The 24384-nt window shown below is 39.9% G+C and overlaps 1 protein-coding gene across 7 annotated transcripts in view; it reads left to right on the forward strand.

Annotated features, from left to right (window-relative positions):
* MECOM (MDS1 and EVI1 complex locus) overlaps positions 1-24384 on the forward strand; it is a 458380-nt gene that overhangs the window by 383428 nt on the left and 50568 nt on the right. For 5 of the 7 annotated variants that reach the window (XM_073359440.2, XM_073359443.2, XM_073359442.2 and 2 more), the window contains exon 3: positions 14662-14796. In XM_073359440.2, coding sequence (XP_073215541.1) covers positions 14662-14796 — 135 coding nt within the window. Of the gene's footprint in view, positions 1-10781; positions 11624-12884; positions 13339-14661; positions 14797-24384 lie in introns of those variants that run through there. The other 2 variants (XM_073359445.2, XM_073359446.2) reach the window with 2 other exon arrangements.

Consider the following 24384-nt stretch of genomic DNA (forward strand, 5'->3'; position numbering starts at 1 on the left):
TAGTAATATGACTGTTTATGCCAGTGGTGAATTTAGCCTAATATCTTAAGCTTAGCTAAATTATATGTGAAAGTGGATATGTAATGGTCGCTATACTCACTTAAATTCTGCAAGTCTTTTTGCATCTGTTCAACTCATTGTATAGATTGACATGTGCCTACTATTCTGCCACTTCCTCTCACCCTCTTCACATGCTCACACGCCTAAATTCTCTTTTTTTTTTATCAATAGGGTGCTAAATTACCAGGTTGGAAATTTCTTCAGGAAATAAGGGATGCATGCCAGAACACAAGTGCCTTCAGGGATCTAAGTCTTGGGGGAAAGGGGGTAGGGGAACCTTCATTTCCAAGTTTATAGGTAATACAGTATTCTTTTTTCCAAGTTGGAAAATGTTCAGCTTACTTACAGTAAGGGCATGCTGATGTCCTTGGCTATTTTTGTTAAATACCCATAACAATCAACATGTTCATTTTATGTGTGAATTTATTTTGACAATTATGGTCAAAAATATTCTACTTGCTCACTCATCCAGTGTTTTTATGGGTGAATAAAAGATCTTTGTTTTTTAATCATTTCTTCTCATAATAAAAGAGAGGTGTTTGTGAGAAACATTCACAACAATTTTGCAAGACTGGGTGAAATCCTGCCTCCCTTGAAGGCCAGAGCAAAACTTCAGTGGGGTCAGGATTTCACCCTTTGTGACTAGATGTGGCCTATCTTCGGTTGCATCCTCTCTGTCTGCAATGCTCTTCTCTTGGGCACTTCATGTAGGTCTCATAGGGCAAGAATTTCAAAATTAATCATGCACAGTTATTCACAAGCGACTAACATATGCAGGGAAGCACTCAATATGAACACACAAATCAGATGTTTGTGCATGCACATGGCTAGTTAGGCACCTAACTGGTCATGTGTTCAGTCAAGTAGCTGATTTCCATACAGAAGTTAAACATATGCAAATAGTTTTTTGTGCTTAAATTTGAAAAGCTGATCCATAATACGGAACCTCTTGTCCAAATGTTTCATTACTTACTCAGTTGATGTGAGTTTGCTTGAGTAGAGTGCAAGATTCAGCCCTATATGTTCTCTCATTGGCTAAATAAATTAGCATCCTAAAACTCTATACTTGTCTACTAAGCATGACTTGAACTGTCGATGGGATTTTAACCTATTTATAGTTTCATAACAAGCCTGTAACAAATAATTCAACATTTCATAACCAAATGTAAATAATATTTAGCACTACTGTCAGAGCTTACTGTCATGGCAGTAATTCTGGAGGCAGTGTCAAACATTAACCTGCCTTTAGTGAGGTTCCTCTTCAATTGTAGGCAAGTGCCTTTCAATAGAATGAGGATTAATCATAGCTTTTAGAGCGCTTTCAGGAAAAGATTGTATAGTTTGTATATGTTCCCAGAGATGATGAGTTAGTTCATCTGGAACAACATTAGTTAATAAAGTTTTGTGGCTTATTCGCGAATCGAAATCCAGTAATTTCATATGCCATCTGACTTAATGTCCATTTAGTTCACCTTTTAGACAACTCTGATAGATTATCATAATGAATCAATATATAGGTGAAATAAAATGGTAACTAAGCCTCCTTTTAGTCAGGTTTTTTTTTTTTTTTGGCATTGCAATCTCTTGCTACAGTTGGATAAATTGTTACTGTGTGTATTTTTCCTGTAAAAATCTGTATCTAGCATTTTTTTTAAACTTCAATTAGAACCATCCAAACATTGTACGTTTGAAATGGTAAATACAAACCTGAAAAATTTAAAATGAGTGTTTGACTTTTTATTGGGTGATAAATTGCTTCTTTGCCTTATAAAGTCCACAGGTGTTTATGTCTATTATTGTAAGCTTAGTTAAAAACTCAGCTTTAACAGGAATGCTTTGGCAAGAGCCAGTCATTCCTAAAATTGATTGAAGAAATAGGATTTATTGTTTTACACCATTTTAATTTTTGTAGGTTAGGTTCTGCTTATTAACCCTTCTAATCCATTTCAGCCTAATAGTCTAGCAAGATTGTTTTCCCTTTACCAGTTGATCTCCATTTGTTTTAAGGGATGTTTTGCTTTGCAAATTGAGTTTGGTTTGGAATGTTGTAAATGCTGTTCAGTCATAAAATAGCCCCCGTCAGATCACATAATATCCCCACTACTGAGCTTTAGGGGTTGATCCTGCAAGCTTTCTGCATACTGAACTCCTGTTGAAGTCATTGGGGGTTCTGAGAATAGAGAGCTTTCAAAATAGGCATTAAGAAATTTACAGACTTTAATCAAAATTGATCAAAATTAAAAGATTTGTAATTAAAAATTAAAAGAGGGTAGTTGGGAAGTGGAGGGTTAGTAAGTCCCTGCTGGATCATGATACACATGTCTATGGGGGAAGTCTACAGAGTCCATTTATTAGGCTTTCCATTTCCAGGCTGAGAAATGCTTTCCACTGGAGTTTCTAGGGCAGCTCTGAGTCAGGAGAACCTCTATTAGAATAGCTTCTGCAAGAACCATGTTGTCCAAAGCAGGTAAGGAGCTACAGGATCAGGTGGAAAACCCTGGCCATTCTACAGGTCCCCATTCCCAATATGTGATCAATGGGTTTGGGGGGTATAAAACACCAACTTCTCCCATAGGGTGAGGAGGAAGGAAGGAAATGATATGAGCACAATAGCAAAGTTTCCATTGCTGTTTGTGAGTTAGTCCCACATCTGGCTGTAAATAGATATAGTAGTACCACTGATTTGTGCAGTACTAGGTTTCTAGCCAGGGGCTTTAGCTAATGCTAACAAACTAGAAATCATTTTTGGTAAATAAAGGACCTTCCCCATTGAGGATGAAGCTCAAGCTTTTCATTCCAGGGGTGGTTGGGTGGTTGTAATAGCCCCTGCAGGCTTCAGAACCCATTGAAAGAGTTGTGGAATTAGACAGTGAAGATTGGAGTTTCCTAGGTTCTCCAGAATTCTCAGCTTTCTTTCAAAATGTGGGAAGAAGAAACATGAATGTAAACATGCTGTAAAAAATATAACTTCTGGGTGGGTAGGAGCCTAGCATTCAAAACAGTCAGTCAGTGTGTTAAAATACAGCTTGGTCTGTCTCCACTATGTGTTAAAATGCATTGGTTAACTAACTGATTTTTAAATCACCTTTCACCTTAGTCTATGCATGCCCTTAGATTGTAAACTCTTTAAGGCAGGGATTGTCTCTTGCTTTGGGTACCTACAATACATAGTATATTGAAGTCCCAACCTGGGTTAGAGACTTCTATGTTCTACTGTAATAAAAATAATGAAGAATAATAATAGCATCATCATCGTTACATGGGCCCAGATCACCATCTCCTGCAGGAAAACCTGTGAGAAGGTTTGGGGGTGGGAAATTCCATGAGGTTTTGCTCATAGTTTCCTTTGAATTTTTCTGTAAGGAAGTGATCCTCCCCACCTGTGGAATAAGCAAGACATTATACCTTAAATCCCACCAGACCTATTATCCCCTCCCACAGGGCAATTCTATGGTTATCTGCCAGAGACCATTGCTATCTGCACAGTGGCCCTGTGCATCTCCACTGCTGTCTGCCCTAATCTGCTCTCCTCTTGTTCCCTTTCAGCATGCCTTTTGTTGACCTGTGCTGTCAGGGCTACCCTGGCTGGTAACTGCTCGGTATTCCCTTACAGTGAGGAGGAGCTCATTCATGCTAAACCCAGGTAGCATTAATGCCTGTGGAGATTCCCCATGGGGTTGAAATACCCTCAGCCGCACTCCCAGCCTGTCTCACCATGTATGGATCCTGGACCCTACAAGCAGCCCCATTACACAATCTGGGAGGAAGGAAGAATGGTGCTATATAGGTGATTGTCCTTCCTCCCTTTCACATGGGCAGGACAAATCCACACACTCCTCTGGGGTTACAATTAAGCTGGGGGTATTTCCATTTTGTGCTGAGGGTGTATCAAAAGAACTGCACTTATTCTTGTTCCTTCCCTCTTGGTGAAAATGTCAAAAATGCCGCCGGCATTGTTCCTTGGAATGAAAAACACATGTCTGATAAACAATAATGCTCTTATACCTGTACCTTCATGCATTATGGTCCACTCTTGGTCCACTTTCAGCCCAAGATACAAAAGTTTCTGGGCCAAATTCTGGCACTGAGCCTGCCAGAAAACTCACGGCCATCAATCATCCTCTAGTCAGAAAACTTGCTTCCATCAGTCAATTTTGATTGCCCACAAAACCAGTGGAGAAGCTGTTCTGCTAGTTCTTTGACAGGAGACACTAAACAGTGTGGCGAGATGAAGCTGAGGGATCTATAGATTTCTGCACCTATGCCCCCTGACCCAGCAATAGTGCTAGGTACACACAGATCTTCTGCATATTATGTTTGTTTACATAATTACAGATAAAGCCAGTGGATCTGATTCTGATCTCACTTGCACCGAGGTTGCACTGGTGTAAGTGAGACCAGAATCAATTTCAGTATGCAGAAAGATGGAAGTGGGATATTATTTGTGTTGTGGTTTAATAAGAAAGGACTGAAACACAGAAATACTTCAGGTTGTGCTCAGTTTACTTTTGCTCTCTATATAGCCCACCTCTGTGGTTGTCTCTCTTGTTGGTTACCTTGGAAACACATACAGGAGAAAATTTGATTGGAGGAGCACTAAAAGTTGTGGGTGAAGTTTTGAATGGTGCCAATGATTATGACTGATGTCCAAAACAGGAGAGGTCTGCAAAGACTGGGGTTGTTTTTAGTTGTTGTTTTTTAAAGAAAATAAATAAAAAGAAAAAAGAGGGTCAAGAATGAGAGGTTTCAGAGTAACAGCCGTGTTAGTCTGTATTCGCAAAAAGAAAAGGAGTACTTGTGGCACCTTAGAGACTAACCAATTTATTTGAGCACGAGCTTTCGTGAGCTAAAGATCTTCTACACTTTCCACAGTATGCATCCGATGAAGTGAGCTGTAGCTCACGAAAGCTTATGCTCAAATAAATTGGTTAGTCTCTAAGGTGCCACAAGTCCTCCTTTTCTTTTTAAGAATGAGAGGGTCAACCTTAGATTTGGGAATGAAGTAGTTTGTTATTTTGAAGAGTGAATTTTAGAAGGAGAGAAAAAGTAGAACAGTTCTGCTGAGCAATCAGTTAGTTGTAAACTGTCAGTGATACTAAAAAATAAATTGGTTCACTATTGTGAACAAGATAGTGATGTCAAAAATGCAGATATACAGTTGTTTATACCATCACTGTTGGTAATGTTACAGAATTTATGTTCTGAAATAACTTCCAATTACATGATCTCGGTGTGGGTATATATGTGCTAATATTTGTATAGCTATCTATGTGTGTATAATCAATCCATATACATAGTGTGTATTTGTGGGTGTATATATGTACATACCCACACATATATTTAGCATATGTATTTAATAAACACACACACTATCATGAAGGTATTATATAAATAGGATAGATGAACATAAATAGGCACATTCTCTCTCTGTATGTAGATAGAGAGATATATGTGTATATATATATTTGTGTGTTTGTGTGTCTAAAATTCCATAGTTACAAAAGTAGGCTTAACCTCATTTATAATGTAATGCCTTTGATCTGTATTACCAAATTACCAGCTATACTTTTCAATCTGCTGTGTACACATTACACACATTTCTGTGGGGAATTTGCATTCATTTATTAGAAGACCCACCCTTATTTTTTACATAAAGTGTCATTTTGAGGTAAGGAAGTGCGTATTTGCAGACTTTCTGATCGCCCTATGGATTTTTTTGACCAATTGATTTCCCCCCTTTCATTTTTTTCGCAGTAAATTTAACAGCTGAGTATTCTTGGATCTGAGAGATAACACTGGGAACTGTATGTATCTGCAGGAGGTCGAGGTTAGAACTCGGAATTGTGCTGAACATCTGTTGGGGGGGGGCATGAAGGCGTGAGTTTGTAGCATAACTCCGCGGATAATGCTGGGAGCGGCGGATCGTGGGATTGGGCAGAGCAGCATCCACGCGCTACTAGAGTCTCTGAGCGCAGAAATAGGACTGCCCCATTTCGAAACAAATTTTAAAATTAACTAAATATATTCTAATCAAAGAGAGGAGATAAAATGCAGTCACTGTTTGCAGCGAAGCCTCCTTCAAAGGACCGTGTCCAACGCTCTACCTGAAACGGATCGGAGCCCCACGCCGTGGCCAAACGGTGATTACAGTTTTATAGTTTAATTAAGAAGGGCAGCAGTCGGGAAATGGTCAGCCGGGGGAAACCCTCCGCTCCGATGGTCTCCAGCACATGGGATTCCCGGACAATAATGGGGTGCTAATTCCGAAAGCCCACACCGCCGTCCCGCAAAGACAAGGGGAGTGTGTAGGAAATCAACCCTCCAGCAGTCCTGGCGAAGCCAGACTGACCCCAGCAAATGAAAATAATCAAAAGTAATTAGAAGCGTGCTGGACTACTCCTCGGAGATCTGTGCGAGAGAATAAACATGCCGGAGCCCTCCGAGCCACTGCAAAGGCCCCATGTCTGAGCTGTTAGGTGCCCTGACCCTGTCCACATAAAGACGTGATTTATGAAGTGCAGGGCACAGCAGCAGGACTTCTGTCTTCTCCAGAAGAACCAAATCACTGAGGTGGAGATTAACATGCTTCCAGACGGGCCCATTTCCAGACCAAGGGGAATTTTTTATTTACATTTTTTTTACCTTTAATTTCCTCCTCCTCCTCCCCTCCCCCCTCTCTTTTTAAACAGCCTTTTTGGCGTGGGGGGGGAACAGAACCCAGAGAAGTGCGAGGGTAGCCAGGGCAGCAACAGAAGCAGAGAGATTGGGAAGAGCTGCAATTGACTAGGACAAGTCCGTTTAACCCGGTACCCCGGGATGTGTTTGATTTGACTCAAGAAAGATCTGGTAAAGATCTGGCTCTTAGTATATACTAAAAGCATTGATTTTTTTTTAAAGCATCTGTCAATATCTATAACATAAGGCAAAGGGAATTAGCATGCAGCTGAATCGTGTCAATGTTTCTAGTTTATTTCACTGTTTTTGTAGCTTGTTTGCCCTGCATCACAGAGCATTAGGGTATGTTAGAGGGTTTTTATTTTTTTTATTTTAATACTCTTGTTCCAGTATTTTAAAAGCTGCCACAGTGTTAGTAGTCAGGATGCTCCAGGATGTGTTTAGTCATCTTGAGAAATAGAACATTAAGCCCCACTTACCAACTGTGGTTAAGGAGTGACTTGCTCTATAAATTAACAGCTAATCTTCAGATTAAGATGAACATGTTATTGAACATTTATGGTATTTAAGAAACTCCCAGCCACTTGTCTGATTTTTTTTTTCCCCCTTCAGTATTGTCCTCTGCAGAGTGTTTGTCCGCAGGAAGCCTATTAAAAGTGGACAGTGCAGTTATTTCATCTGGCTTTGGCTGGGCTGCTTTTCTTTGCTTTAATGATGTGTTGGAATGCACCATGCCCATAGGGTCTCCATTAGGAGAACTTTTACTTCTGGGGCGACCATGAAGTTAAAGGCTTAAAAGAGGCATCAGTTTACAACCTGGTGGGAATAGCTAGCAGACTGGAGTACTAACTCCGTACTGCCTCCTCTAATATGGGGTCTTATTTTAATAAACAATTGCGAAAGGGAGGCAGATCCAGTAGCAATCCTTGAGTCTCTTGAAGAACGTACAAACCCTCTAAACTGGAAGAGGAAGAGAGAAGGGGCCAGAGACGCATTTGGCCCCCTTTCAAAACAGGAAGAAAACACAGTAACATCTTCTTATGTGATCAGCTAGCGGGAGATCTTTACACGTATCAGACATTTCTCAGTCACCACAAGGCTGCTTTCTCCCACGCTCCTTTAAACCTCTTACCAACAAAATGAAAAAGCCCCTCCTATGCCGGGGGCAAAATCTCTAGGAGAAACCCTCTTTCTCCTCTTCGGCCCCACTTCGAAAAAAGTTTACATAATATTTTTGAAGACATTGTTCTCTCGTGCCTGGGGAGACGGGAATATTAATGCTTAGATCTGTCCTAAAACATACGAAATAAAACCAGGTTTTATGATAGTAAAACCATTATTTTTAATAGCCCATTTCAAGTGTGGAGCTAAAACAAACAGGCATGTTCCCCATACTTGCTAGCAGAGAGCAGCTTAAGTGGGGGACTACTGCAAATAGATTTCTGCCGAAAAATACCAGGGGGAGAAGAAAGCTACTAGGGAGTGCGGTTTGTGGAGTGTGTGTCTGTTGCAGAAATCTTCTGATCGAAAGTGATCATAGTTTGGCCACATACAGAATCCACAGCAGTTGTGGTGGGTGGATAACTTCTGGTGTACTGGCTGGTTCTCCTGGCGTTATTCTGGGGGGATCTGCTCTGCATATACAGGGCACTATCTTCATTCAGGTGAGGAACTCTCTTTACAAATTATTAGTGCTTCACAGCGATTATGATTTGATAACCCAGGATGACTTTCCGAAGTAGAGTCACACCAACAGCTGATTAATAGCCTGGTCCTTCATCGTCATCAATAATAATAATGCTTAATAAATAACAGGGGTTTAGGACCAGGAGCTAAAAACCTGGGGAATAAGACCACAGAGTATTAACAGGAGAATGGATGCAACAGCTCAGGCTCTGCCCTCTCTGTATTTACTTGTAAAACTGATTCTGGGAGCAGCACTCAGCTCACACCTTCTAGCAGCAGCCACCGCCTTGGCTCCTGCTCCTTAAAGGAAAGTACCCGAGAGACAGTGGCTGCCGCTGAGTTCTTAAATCTTTGCACTGAGCAGAAATTCAGCTGGCTACGCCATCTACTGGCCACTGGCTGCAAACTTCTGACAAATCACCCACCCTCCTCAATACCATATATGCATGGCATGGGGTGTGTGTGAGTGTAGATATATATATAGATATATAGATATATATATAAGCCCTTTCCATGAAATCCTAATTTAGCTAGGACCTGCTACTGATACCAAAAGACCTTTTGTTTATCCACCAACATTTCCTCCTTTTCAGAGAGGCTTTGTTAAAGGGAGGGGGCTACGGCTTGATATCAGAACCTCTGATCAGGCCTATGGGCTCGAGCAATCAGTTTCCCAGATTACTTGTATTTAATACACAATGCATCATAAAACAAATCCCTCATCCTGACAGGAAGAAAATAGAACAGCTCATAGCTCGAGCTGGTCCAATTTATGGCTAAATTAAAAAAAAGAAAAAGAAGGCTCCAACAATGGACAAGTTGAGGGAGGGCAGGAAATCAATGGGTCAGCAAACCGGGAACTCAGTGAGGTTCTCAAGCCCCGGACTCTGGGAATCTCTGGCCAGGTTTTTGGGGTTATTTACAAAGGATTTTTTTCCCCCTGGCCTACCTAACACTGCTGTTTGCGATTTGTTTTCTCTCTCCTCTTGTCTTGAACAATAGCTATTATCTGAAATAACAGTTCAATGTCACAGATAACAGGCCGCTGAGAGGAATTAATCATCATCCCTTGTCATTTGGATTCTCCCCCTCCCCTTCTTCCCTCCTGTCCATTGTAAATAAATCGATTTTTAGTCTGAGAAATATATTTGCACTTTAAAAAAAGTGGGTGGCACTTATGATTGTGCAATAAACGGTAAAGTTCAGCCCCCCTTTTCAATTCTTTCCCCTCCCTCCTAAAAACATATGTTATAGTTAACCTCAGGAGACAGTGCCCAACTTTGTTGGCTAGACTGGATCAATTTACTGCATTACATTATGATTATATCTATGGTTACTTTAAAAAAAATTAGAAGCCACTACAATTTCCAGGCGTTGTAGCTTTTATGTAAACTCAAAGAGAAATAATCTCTTGGATTATTAATTCGATACCGATTTCTTCCCCTCTACCACCCCAGTCCAAATATTTAACCTCCCTCCAGGTTCATTCATGAGATTTGTTACTAGATCAATCAATCAATCAATCAAGATCCTTTAGGAAACGATTCCAAATGGAGCGATTGTTCCGTCTGCACAGAACAGGAGGTGTAGGGTATTTATTGTGAAGTGCAAAATAACATTCAAAAAGCTGCTTTTCATATTTTTTAAAAGTCCGTGCCCTTTTCGATAGATGTAAAATAGACATCAAAAAAGGAACTAGCTCGTTGCAGATTTATAAGCCTAATGATCTTTCCCTCGGACCAAATTGGGTGATCGATGGAGTCACGTTGCTTTGTAATGTTAGGAAGTAACATTTTAAGAACTTTGGCAAACAGATCATGTATTGATTAATTCCGTGCCGTGTGTGTGCGCGCGCGGTGAACGGGAGAGGAAAGGGGGAACATACAAAAATTCCTGCCAGGAAGAGTAGAATTCAGAGCGATCATAATATCTAAATGCCCTATATATGGACAGTGTGCATATCGCAGCTGCAATATATGTAATATAAGTGCAATGTATGCAATATAAGTGGCAATTAACGTTCTCAATTGCATTCCAGTTCCTGGTTGCTGCTGCTGCCTTTTATATATTAAAGAGAGAGAGAGAAAAAGAAAAGAATAAGGCTGCCGATTTTGTTAAACGCTTCTTAAATAAACACATTCAGACAGAGACACTTGCGCTTTCGGAACACATTGAAACAAGGCGAGGTTTTGCTGCGAAAGAAAAATCCTCCCACCCCAGATCTCCCTATTGGCTGCTGATTACATGGATGGACTCGACATGTTTAAAGGGGATGGTGCATCCGTAATCAGTCTGCCCCTATAGGACTTCTGTCTTGGCGACCTTTTGGTGACCTCTCTCGCCGGAGGAGGCTGCTGTCACTTTAAAAATTTACTGAAAGAGGAGCCTCCGTCTGGCTTCCGACCGCTGGGTTGCAAGGGGGAGATCGCTCCCTCTCGCCTCTTTATGGCTGGCCGGTCAGATCTTCTTTAAAGAGACAGTTCATGAAATGGAAACCCCTGGCAGTTGAGTGTGTGGGGTTGCAAAAAAAAAAAAAAAAAGGGAGGGGAGGGATGAGAGAGACGCTCCGGCTGAGAAAGAAGCTCTCACAGGACAGGCTCTGAAGAAGAGAGTGTGTGTGTGGGGAGGGGGGGACAGACTCCCACCCCCTCCCTCGCCAGCACATAGTCGCACTTTTTTCCTGTGATCACCAGCAGAGAAGTGAAAGAAGTTTTTTTTTTTTTTAACGGGATTCCCCCCCCCCCCCCGATAACTTTCTTTACACACACACACCCCGAGCAGCCGATCAGAGCAGGAGGGGCAGAGAGGGGAAGGTGATGGGGAGCGGGGAGGAATTTGCAAAAAAGAAAAAAAAATAATAAGAACAACAATAACAATGATCAATAATCATCATTAAAGCAAACTCCCCCCCCATGACACCTCCCCTTCCCCCCCGCAAAAAAAATCCAGCAACAGCAAACCAGCCCTTGAGAACTCCCGGCGAGGAGAGAGAAACTTCCCAACAAATGGTGGAAGAGAGGGGAGCTTCCAAGCAGCGACCCGAGCCGGCAGAAGGACACCAGCTACCCACCCACTCTGCAGACCGACGGCGAGTGTTTTTTGTTTTGTTTTACTTCCAGCCGCTTGAAGGACCTTCCCCCCTCCCCCTCCCTGTGCACGGAAGCGCTCAGGGTTTAGGAATCAGTGCCGTGGGAGAGAGAAGGTAAGAGGAGCGGGCGAGGAGAGCTGATCCTCGTCATAACAAACTCGCCGGACCCCCTGACACTTTCTCTGCGTGTCCGCTCTGCCTTGGCTTAGGAACTTGCTCCCTGGCCCCTGGGTGCCTTCCCTGCCCCTGCTCAGACTCGTGATTTCCTTGTTGCTCGCAGGGCGGCTACGACTCGCTCTCTCCCTGCAGCTTGCTGGTGTCTCTCTGGGGCGAGGGGGTGATGTGTGTGTGGAAGGGGTGGGGGTGTCTGGCTGGTTGTTTCCCTCTGTCCCAGGGATCCAGAAAGAGAAGGGATTGGCTTGCCAAACCCTAGATTCCTGGCAAAGCCGCCGAGGAGCTTCTGGATCTGCCTTCGGCAAAGTTCCTCCTCCTGGCTAGTCTAGACCCCTAAGCTGCGTGGCTCTGCCGAATTGTTACCCACACTTGCAGTAACCCTAACATCAGCTAAAAGGAAAACCAAGCGGGTTGGAAAGGGCAAGGCGTGTAAAAAAGAAAGAAAGAAAAGAAAATCCAATCAAGGCTCCTCGGGGCAATGGTCGCTTTTTGAAAAGGCAGAACTCCTGTGTGAGCAGCAAAGGGGGTGGCTGGGGGTGGGAAGTGACTCCTGCAATTTTCGTTTATTTAAAAGTCTCTGGTCCTGTCAGAGAACCCCCCCCCAAACTAAATAAAACCTTCGTTACCTCCTGGAGACGTCCCTCTAGAAACGAGTTAAGCAGTCACAGTCGTTTGGGAATGAAAGAAAAGTTAAAGCATGGCTGCAACGAGACGAAGACATTTAATTTTCCAGTGGAAATGCTCTCAGCCCTTCAAGAAGGGCATAACATCGGGACTGACCCTACGCACGATCTGCTGTATTAATGCTCCGTTGAGGGGAGCCGCTGAAATAATGTTCACAGTAAAACAAATTAAATGTAGACATTGGAATGCAGCTAAAAACTTGCCTTTTTTTCCGGACGTGTAAATGTAGTTGGTTCGGATTATTTCTTGGTTTTGAAATTAAAATATAATTGTTTAGATCGTTCTATGAAAGCGTGTGGAAGAGGGGAGGGAATATTGTTCTGTTAGTTTGGGGGGGAGGGTCTCCCGGTCTAGTCAATCGTTTCCTATTTTACCATGAACAGGGCCTGATCCTGCTTTCCCCAAGTACCCCAAGCTTCTGTTTGGACTCAGGGGAAGCGTGGGGGGGGGGAGCGGGGGGGTGCACAAGCCATGCAGGATCGGAGCCCCTATTGAAACACCATCCTAAACCTCCGTGGCAGACTTATTTTTAAACAAACGACAAGGAAGCGGAATTCGAAATGAACTTCGTCAGTATCGTGAAACTGAAATGAGATGATTTCTTCCTGTCTGACAATATCGAAGCCAGTGGCCGGGGTCAGCTGTGTGGTGTTTAAGTCTGGGGCAATTCACTTGAATATTTGAACCTAGTGATTTCGGGTCAAGTGTGTTACAATGAAATAATGTTTAAAACGAAGCGTCCTGACAAGACCGAAGAACTTACAAAAACTCCTGTGACTATTTTAGCCTGACAAATTGGCTTGGAGGAAAGAAGACAACTTTTTCTGCAGCACCGTCCTTACCAGAAAGTGTCTTCTTAGAGCATGCTTTCTGCTAGCACACGGGTTGCTGTTTAATTGCCTCCTGGTCAAAAGGCTTGTTCATAGTGTGTCTTGCCTTGTGTCCTCTAGTTTGTCCCCTTGAAGTTTGTGGTGAGTTAATGATCTGAATCTGCTTCTGGAGGATTACCTGAACTCTATGTTAAACTGCTCTAGGGCTAGGGAAATGAAACCTCAACTTCAGTTTTCACCTTCATAAGGGCATAGATAAAGCAGCTTTCCGCTGGGTTCATTTAAGTAATGAATCTGAGCTGTTGTGGGGTAGAGCTAGACTATATTGTTAGTCTTTGATAGAAAACTTCCTTAGGTTTTCATTAACTAAATGATATACAATACCAGAATTCCTTTCCATTCAACTTGAAGGCCAAAAGTGCTCTGGGTCTTGACTTGAATACAAATTATTTAAGTGCAGAAACAATCTCTCTCTCTCTCTCACTCCTTTCTAATACAAATAGGTTAATATACTTTTAGTACAGAATATGTCAAACAGGAGAACTTTCCAAATGTAATATTAGCTTTATGTATACCTTGGGCTATTGCTGAAAGCTTCGGCTAGGCCAGTCATAAAACCTGCAGATAAATGATGATATGCAGTCATATATAATGATTAGCAATTTGTCATAATATTAGAATATCACATCCTTTTTAACTTGTCCACAATCAATCTCATTAGATTTGTTTATTTTCTGCATAATTGGAACTATGTATTGGTATGTGTGGAATATTGTGCCATGTTTTGCATGAGTGTTTACATTGTTTTTCATTTATTTTCTTTAGTTTGGCATAGAGGGTTCTGTTATTAACCAAGTCCTGTAAATTGCTTCGATTAAGGGGTATGATTTAAGTGCTAAAGGGGGGAGGGGTTTGGGAAACATAATATTAAAACAAGATTAATAACTCTGAATCTAAACATCATTTAGTGGATGGAATTTATAACAAACATGAAAATGCTAAATGGGACCTAAAATAAATTCAATTGGAAACAAAGAAAAAAGAAAACACACACAACACCCAAGAGGACCACCACAGACACTATTCTTAATAATTTTTATGTATAATCGTAGACAAAAAATTTACCAAAATAGAATTTTAAATGATAAATATTCACTAATATAAAATGAGAAAGTCAGATGTTTGCTAAATGAATATATTTTCCATTAGCAATTATTAGACATCACCTTGATTACGGGTAAGCATTTTTCAGGACATGATTACAACAAATGTATTGTCCCTTTATTAATATGCACATGTTCTAACAATTATTTTAAAAGTCTCGCTTTTATTCATTCATAGAATTTGAATAAAACATGCTTAAGTGATTATCCATTTGTTTATTTGAAGACCCGTGATTTATCTTTTAATTAGTGTGGCCTGACACCAATAGAAAGATTTACCCTTTCATATTTTTCCTTCTAGATCTTGGATGAGTTTTGCAATGTGAAGTTCTGCATAGATGCCAGTCAACCAGATGTAGGGAACTGGCTCAAGTATATCAAATTTGCTGGATGCTACAATCAGCATAACCTTGTTGCATGTCAAATAAGCGATCAGGTATGTTGTGGGCGCTTTCCGGACTTGTTTGTAAAGAGCTTTATGGTATCAGTGGAAAAAAATAATAGCAAGCCACAGTATGTTTTATGACTTGTTCGTTGATTATGGTACCAGGTAAAACACGATTGTGAAATTCCGAATAGAGTCATTTTTACCAGCTACTGCAGATAAGAATTTCCTATTTTTTCACTTGAATGTCCTCTTTGTAAAATACATTGTTTTTATTTTACACCTGATATATAACATATGAAACCAGTATTTTTCATTTGTCATTAATGATATTTTCTAATTTATCATCCAGTTTAATTGGATGGCTAAACCAGTGCTTTAAGTTAATCAAAACATTCAATGTGAAATTAATGGAAAATGGAGGTGAAGATACAAGACCAAAACAACCTCCCTCCCCCAACCCAGAAAACCTCTGCAAATATATTTCATATATATATAACTATGGATATGAATATACATGTACAGGCATAGAATTATGCCTTCTCATACAATGAGATAGAGCTAATAATAGTTTTATTCTGAACTCATTTATATTTTTAGGTAATTTTTTCCCTTTTAGTTTATTGCAGGGTTAGAACATTGACTTTTTATTGGATTGAAATGTTAGTTTCCCTCTACCTACCCTAACCTTTAAAATAAGGTTAGGGTAGGTGGAGAGAAATTGTAGTGAAACAGTTTGCTTTGAAACACTCTGAGTACTTGTTGGGTTAATTTTTTAACATAAAGGTTTCTTTTAGCATGTGAATATCAAATAAATGCCATGATATGTTTTAATTGAATGAAGTTAGGTTAAGATTATTATGATTAATTGAAGAAAAGAAATTAATGCTTGAAGGGGTAGCAGGCAGTGAATTCTCTTTTTATATTTAAATGTTCATATCTGTAACACAGTATTTGATTCTTTAAATCACTGTGTTCCATTGTCACCAAATAATTAATCGAAACAAGTGGATTTTAAAGATTATCTTTAGTTGTTTTAATTGCCTTGACATTATTGAGAAAAAAAATCAAACAAGAGAAAAGCTTCAATTAGAAATCATTCTTTCCAATCAAATGCCAATATATAAAGTGAATGTCAGTCTCCCATTTGCAACATCATTACAGGATTAGGTATTTGTATCCTACCGAATAATTGATTAAAATTGACTTAAATAACTTTTTCAGAAACTGTGATCAAGTATCATTTTCATTTTGAACTTTTAATATTCAGCATTAAACGCATGCAGTGTAGGAGAAATCAACCTACTGTGAGATAACTTCATTTTTTACATAAACGCTGATTCAACAAAACAAGCAATAAAATTGGTAGATGAAAAACACATTCTCAAATTTACAATATGTTTTATACAGAAAAGAGTCAATTCTGTGAATGCAAAGCATTCATTTGATCATGTTGCAAAGCGGAAACTATGAAGCTGAGCTCAAATACCAATATTTTACATTTAATAAAAGTTGGAATAAATGGGTAAGTTTCGTAAAGGAATAATATGAATTGATAAAAGTGGCTTACTGTCTCCAGGTTGATATTTTTGTTCTGTAAATAAAATATGCATTGTACTGAAATATCAGAATCTTTTCCTTCACACACACGTACATGTTTTGATGGTTTTGAAATTGAAGTTGTAGAGCTTAGAAGTTTCTCTTTTTTAAGGCTTACGTTTCTGAGATTTGATGGTGGTATCTGTATTGATGCCACGGATTTCCTTCATTCATCGGAGACTTGTTATTTATTTTTGCACAGTATTGTGCTATTCATAATTCCATATTTTTTACAGAATATTGTTGCCAAGATTTGTAAATTAAAACCTGGTTGCCTTTCAAGTAGTGTGTTGTGTGAGATCTGCTGTCAGCAAGAGAAAATGGATTGCTGTTGCAATAGACACTGAAAATTTATGCACACAAAAAATTCTATATACGTGCTCTTGAATCTTAAACGGAATAGTTCTTCCAACTGTTAGCTCCTCCTTCTGCTTTACTCTGAACAAACCTGTGAAAGGTAAGGTAAAATAGAATAGGAGACCAAACTGTGAAATTGACATTACATGGCCAAATGTCTGCATATATAGAGGGCCAAATAAAAGTCAAGCTTATCATGTGTATGCATTTATGTGCACACTATATGTGGGGGTGTTTGTGTCAGTCTGTCTATATGGACCCCCCCACCACAACTTGGTTTAAGTCAGAGTTAAGGTTGAGAGTACACATCAGTAAGTTGTTGATAGATCGGTAATAGATGCTAGACAGTTAAGTCAGGAGGTCCCTGTCCTGCTTTGATATGAGAAAGCTGCATTGAGCTCATGGATGAAAGAGCTGACTCAAGAGGTTCTCCTGGTCTGGTGTTTCACTCTGTTTTCCATAAGAAATAAGACCTGCCAACTAGTGAATAAGAAATACTCATCCCATAATGAGCACTCTCATTGCATGAGAGACTATTCACTACTAAGGAAAGGACAGAGACACTTGATCAGCCGTAATTGTTAACCTCTAATTACTTCAACTCACCTGTAAAATTCACAGGCAAACATTGCACGCTATCTGAAATGGTAAAGGATATTTACCAGCACTCTGACCCTTAGTCTGAACACCCATTTATAGTGCTAAATATAAGCCTGATTGAAAGACAGGTATGAGTCCTAGACTGCTGGAAACAGAGTTTTCAAATAACTCTCTGAACTACCATAACATAGTCAAGGTGCTCAGCGGAACCTCCTTCATTCAACAAAAAGAGAAAGAAAAACACTTTTTTTTGTTTTCTATGTTAGGCTTTATGAAAGACATATCTCCCCCACCCCCATAGTCAAATCTGAGGTCAGGTTTCATCACTCTGGATCAACTTTACAAAATGTCTGGGCTCCTTCGTATATCTGTATAAATGAGCTTTGCTGAGACGAACAGCTTGATAATAGTGGGATGCAGTCAAAACATGTATGCTGGATGCAACTCATATTTCATTTGATTGGGGATGGAGTAGGATTTAAAGGCTGTATGTATGGGTATTTTTTTTTTTTTGTTTCAAATAGAGCAGATATAGGATTTCTCTGTTCTGTCCTCCTATTATCTCTGGTCCTGTCTAATCAGTCCTAAAAGAAGGTAATTCAAGAAGTACATGAATAATAAATTCCACAAATAGTGCACTTTCATTTTTTTCTTTTCCCCAAAGAGCCTACAGTATTTATAGGACTGCAAGGAGGCTTGCCACCATTATTTCACTGGAATTATATTTCAACTTAAAATCAATTCAGTTTTAATACTAGCTTTTGCTATCTTGTAAGACTCTAGTTTATTATTGCTAGATCTCTGTATTTATTAGCATGATTTTTTTAAAAAATGACTGTAGGAGGAATAGAATTGTTAGACTTTCTGACAATACTAGCATCCCAGCAAAACTGTAATTTTTAAGTACAGATTTTGAAGGAAATCCCATTGAAAACAGAGTAGTAACTATAGTAAAGTATTTTTAAGGGGACTATAGTATATTCCAAATGCACTAGCAAACTGATATCAGTCAGCTTCCAATTATAAAATACAATATTTTTTGAAAGTCCAGTCAGTGGTATTTATACTTAAAGCTCTTGAGTATTGTTTTTTAACTTACTTACTACTTATAGGCCTCCAACAGTGGCATAGCCATATACAGAATGCTGGAGGGCTGTGCTTAGGTTTTTCTCAAAGACACAATTATTGGAGATTCATTTTGTTTTAGCTATCGAAAATTCCAGATATCTCAAGATTAGTTTGCTGAGGATTTTTCTAGTTGAAATCAAATTTTATTATGCTCAGTTATATCTGCTGGATGGAAAAGCTAGCAGTATCTCCGTCTTAACAACTATCAAAGTATACAAGGCCAATGTCCTAAGTGAATTGCTGTACGTTTTACCAGATCTGATCACATCTTAGAGTTTTACAGACTTTTTATATCTGCAGACACAGCCTTGTGTTTCAGATATTACTGCCTCTGTCACTACTCCATTCAGCTAAGTGGGAGAATAACACAACTGTGGCCATAAGCATCTCTGCACTTCTCAAACAATTTTACTCATATATGCACCTGCAATGGTTGTGTATTTCAAAAATGAATTTTGTGGATCCTGCTTGATGATACAATGAAGTTAAGCTTGTGCCTGTTGGCAGTCAGGCAGGCTTATTTATACTACATTTATTGAGGGCTCAATTCTGCCGTGCTTCCTCATGGTCAGTAGTTCCTTACTCAGCATATAAGACCGGGGACAATTCCCATTACAGTCAGTGGCAGTCTTTCCATAGACCCACTGAAATGAATGGGATAGCTGCTATTTGTTATGATGGCAATATCTGGTTGTCAAGTTGTTTTACTTTCCAGCCTACACCAAGTTTGCTTCTTCACTTATTGCAATTAGAGTTAATGCTGGGTGTTAAACTCCAGCCTTACATTTTACATATATCTATATTATCTGCGACATAATACACTGTAATCTTTTCACTCAGCACACTGTCCTTTCCTGAAGTGACCTAAAATTGGAAGGAAATTTTCAGAAATGTAAAGTCATTATTAATCTTGCCATTTGCAACAAGTCATACTATTGAGATAACCTTGATAACTAATATTTAGTAAACTCAAGAAGACAAGTTTTTTCTGAGCAAATGCCGATGATAGATTATCTAATCTTCGTATGCTTCCAAGAAATAATATGGAAGATTATAACTGCCCACAGAGAGAATACCAGGCTGAAATTCACCAAGTGGATTCTGCCAATTCTTTTGTGGTTTATAAACGGAAGCAGGGCATTAGTAGAGAATTCTGCCATGTTGTCACTTGAGATATGTATTGTTCTACTTTGTGATTTACCTTATGAAGCATTAGTGCTTCTGGAAATGGCTTGCTGATATTGGTGGACACACTCACTCCTTCTCTGAAATTGTATCAGGAACTTGGTTTTGTTTGGGCCAACATACAGGTACAATAACAAACCCCCACATTTGATCTAATTGACAGCATTGTCACCGGTCTTTGCAGAGAGGCCAAGGATTTTGAATGGGCACAGAGGCATTGAAAAAGTCTCCCATCCCCAGGGGTGGTCCTTCCATGTCAGGGTTGAGGCACATTGACTGGCTCGCTGTGGGGGGGAATTGCATTGCCACTGTGTCTATGCTATGGGAGGCTGTGGTGGTCCAGTCACTTGGACTATGGACCTTTTGTGAGCACTGGAATTCACAATGGAAAAATAAAGTGCAGCTGGGTGTGATTTGGACAATGATGGTTAGACACATGCTTGTTATAGTGAGCTGATTACACAGCACAGGGATAGGCTGTGCCATTTAGGCACCACCACTGGAAGGGACATTGGGAAGCTGCACCACCTGGGGGAAGCACCAGGAGCCGCTCTGTCTCTGAGAGGCAGAAGTCCTGTCTGAGCGCCCCAACTATATTAAGAGGATGCTATTACAACCCTCCATGGTGGTGCTATATATTCCTGCTGCTGTTCTGGTCCTCCTTTGTGAGCTGGTGTGGAGGTGATGGTAGTGGGGGGATAGCTCCACCATCTCCACCTCCCTTGGGATACCGCAGACCTTCAGGAGAGAAGGCAGGGAACAGTCTCCATGAGTAAAGGGTCTGACCATTATATAAGCTGCAAAAGGGTGTGTGTGAGACATATTCATCTCCCCACTTCCTAGCTTTGCACCTTTGTAAAGGACAGGCAGGGTCAATCTTTGAGTTTTCTATGGATTTTTGCTAAACTTCTCTAAGTGCCTAATTCAAAGCCCATTGAGGTCAACAGAAAGACTCCTATATGCTGTACCCATGCAAAACACTGATTTACTTCAACTGCTCATTTGCCTGAGTATGGCAAGATGGATCTGGCTCATATTTCAGAATGCAGTTGTCCAACTGTGCAAGTTGTTCATCCTAAGATCTAAAATTGCATTTTAGTAATTTGGACTATTTGCACATTTAATTATAATCTGTGGCAGAAGTATGTATTAGTTTTCACTTCACATTTTCTGATGCGCTTAAATCCATATTTTGTTGGAGTCTTTTTGATGTAAAAGTTGTTATTAGTTTTGGCCATTTAATTTGTTTTGCTTTTTGGGTAAGTTCTACTTTTATTCAGAAATAACACTTTACTATTCTAAGATCAATGCCAATTGGCAGGGCTCAAGAATGTATGCACTTGCTTGCCTAACCTGATTTAAGGGTGTAGTCCCATACTGATGCACAACTTCTTTCCATGTATATACCCCTTTGCTTTCAGGACTCTAGCCTTGTGACACTAGCAAAAAAAGATTGCACTTAGAGGGTTTGATCCTGTCATTGTTTCACACACACAACTCCAAGTGAAGTCAGTGGGAATAAGGACATCATGCATGGAGCATGACCGCAGGATCAGTGTCTAACTCTTTTGCTAATTAGTGTGTGTCCAACAATCTCAGCTCAGATAATTTTTCACGCCTTGTGATCATTTTATGAAGTGATACTAACACCCACTGAACATTTTGTCCTGAGTGATAAAAATGCACATAGACATACATAGCGAGGGAGCCGTTTTTAAACATAATTTAAAGTGAAAGATGGCTATTTTAAAGAGCTATATTGCTTTGAGAAAGTGAAAGCTATCCTTTCATCTGCATCATAGGCAGGGCTGTCCTGCCACTGTGCTGATCAAATGCATGAAGCCATGACTGCCAAAATAAAACCACGGCCTTTTACCTAAAAGTTATTGCATTTGAATTTTCGTCTTGTAGGTACTCACACTTGCAGTGCAAGTTTTCCCGTTGTTCTATCAACTAGGAGCATAATGCACATCATGTAGTGTAGTATTTCCATTCCAAAACAATAACACAGGGTTCTGTGCAGAGGGCTAATGGACCTTATAAGACTTTTATTATGACTACCAATGTGCTTAACATTTTTCATATTCTGTTCCTTTTCACCATCTTTTTCATAGTCAGCTTCTACTACAGCTGAAGTTAATTCAATCCATTTGCCAGTGGGGTACAGGACATGTAAATAGTGAAGTCCTTCCTCCTAGAGCTATAAGTAAGTTAAAAACAATAATAATGTAGTTTAAGTAGCGCAGACTACCTGCTTCCAAATCTGAATAGCATCTGTTATCTGTGCCAAAATCTGAATTTCCTAGCATTGGGACACATACAGTGTTTTCCAAAGCTGTTGCATGTACAAGAATAAAAGGTTTAGTCAGATGCAACAGAATATAACTTCTCTTCAGCAGCGAGGGCAACAGATGTGTTCATATCAACTGTTGACTTTGTTCAGATATGTAAACTAAGTGTCCCTTTCCCCCTTCCCCTCCCAAACTGCTATCGTTCTATTAAACCTTTCCTAGGTGGCTGAATGGCAAATTGAATGATGTGATAGTAAATAAAGAATTCAAACAAAGTGGTATAGATTTCACTGGAGTAAGCAGAGATCAACAGTGAACTTCAAAGTGAGCAGGCGGTAGTGCCTGAAATAGTCGTCTCTCTACAGCTTTCACAGGGAGTGCATTTTCTCTATTATTTCAATTATTACAACTTCCTGAATAGGTTGAAGGTCATTCATAATTCACGCTTCTGTCATCTTTACACATGCCAAATGCAGTCTATTAAGCATAAATAAAATTACGAGTGCCTGACCGGGAAAAGTAAACTGGGATTCATAACAATGAGGCCTTATTCATCCCTTTGAAAGTAAATTGTGTATGTTCATTGTTTTGTTTTATTTCCCTTTTTATCACTGCAGTTTGGTCCCCTTCCTTCCCCCACCTTGCATCAGTAGCATAAACATACTACCTTAAATCACTACGGACAAAAAATTGAATCAATCAAACCCTCTGATTCAAACATCCCAAACGTTGTGGGGTCTTTGAAATCCAAACCCATATCTGGTTCAGAATTTTGCCCCTCTCTATATAATGGGCTGAACCAAAACCCCATAACCAAGACTACTAATCTTGGGGCGTTTGAAATCTGGATCTGGACTTTGCAGTTGGGCCTATTTCTATGACATATAAGCACTGATCCTGCAATTTACAAGGCATGTTGCTTTGGCTGTGCATTGTAAATTGCAGAACTGGTGCAGTAGTTAGATAGCAAAGTGGCTTTGATGAACACAAGGGATGAAATCTTGGCCCCATTAAAGTCAAAACTCCCATTGACTTTGGTGATTTCATCCAAAAGATCTTTGTAGTACAAAAATCCATATACTCTACACTACCATTTCCAATTGCAAGTAATAACATTATGAATATAGTCGTCTATTGGTTTAAAGAGCAGGGAGAACCAGTATGAAACAGATATGGTCTGAAAGTAATTTATGACCTGTCAGCTTTCCTTGCAGAGGGTTTCCTGACTCTTCAGACCCTCTGTCATAGCCGATCTTATGTTGGTTTAAAAGAACACAAGCCAACATATTCCGTTTGTACAGGGCATTGAAAATTTCCCACTGTTTCTCAGACAGGACAATTACAATTGGTTTTGGGTGGAGAAAATGAAAAAAAACCTAATAAAACACATTTACATGAAATATTAGGAATGTCTATTAAAACCAGATTACATTTACCAGCACTATAATATTTTCAGCGTTCAATATATGCTATTTTAAATCCCATTAGGATGCAATTTGGCATATAAATTGTTAGACCAGGTGGAATTTTGTTTTGCATGTGCAGAAAGAAAAATAAATACATTAAATAAATAGCTAAGCAGTTTTCATTTTCAGAGCTTCAAAAATGTAATTTGGATCCATTTGGGAGGCTTTTTTTTTTTTTTTACATAAGATCAAAACATAACTTAATCTACAAAATATAATTTTGCTGGCATTTTCCTACATCTCTTCTCTTCGTGCAACTCAAACTGAAGTCAGTGGGAGTTCTGGGAGCAGAGAGGCTGGACAGATCATTTCTTGGAGGAGACTAATCTCTGCTGGTATTCCAGTTTATTTTCAAAATGCCAGCTCAGTCAGGCTAGACAATTAGCTACAGAACACACACATTAATTAGTTCAACATGTGTACCATGTTTGCAATAAAGGAAATGCATCATACCAAGGGTTGTTACAAGGAAAGCTGATGCATCATAATACATTTCAGTGCAAACAAGGCTCCATTTCAAATGCATATGAGCACCATGTGTCCTGGGTTTGCAACAAAGAGGGAAAAGGTCTGCTGAAATATCTTCTATGGTATGGCAAGAACCAAGTGGAGGAAATATTAGGCAACACTGCATTACGGCCTTTGTTCATACCTTGGTATTGATGCACTATTGAGCTCAAAAGTGTGGCTAATTTTACATACTATAATACAGAATCAAAAAACACCAGAGTGGACCAAGAGTATCAATTTGGGGCAGAGTGGGTCACCTCAGAGAGAGCTCTGGCAGGGATTGTGCTTCAGTGGTGCTCTCTCCCCAAGCTCTTCCCTGTGCCAAGGGACTGCCTCCCTTGGGGTCCAGCTGTGCAAGTCAGTGCAGTGGGCAAAGTCATGATCCTTCCTCCTCTCTGCTCTTTTAAAGTAGGGTGCACGGACTGTCTTCTGTGAGAGTTGCATCAGGTCCAGAAAGGAGAAGTCCTTGGGCTCTTCTGAGCTCAGAAGCTTCTACTGACTCT

This window comes from Lepidochelys kempii, chromosome 9 (genome assembly GCF_965140285.1).
Source record: "Lepidochelys kempii isolate rLepKem1 chromosome 9, rLepKem1.hap1, whole genome shotgun sequence".
Taxonomy (NCBI): Eukaryota; Metazoa; Chordata; order Testudines; family Cheloniidae; genus Lepidochelys; species Lepidochelys kempii.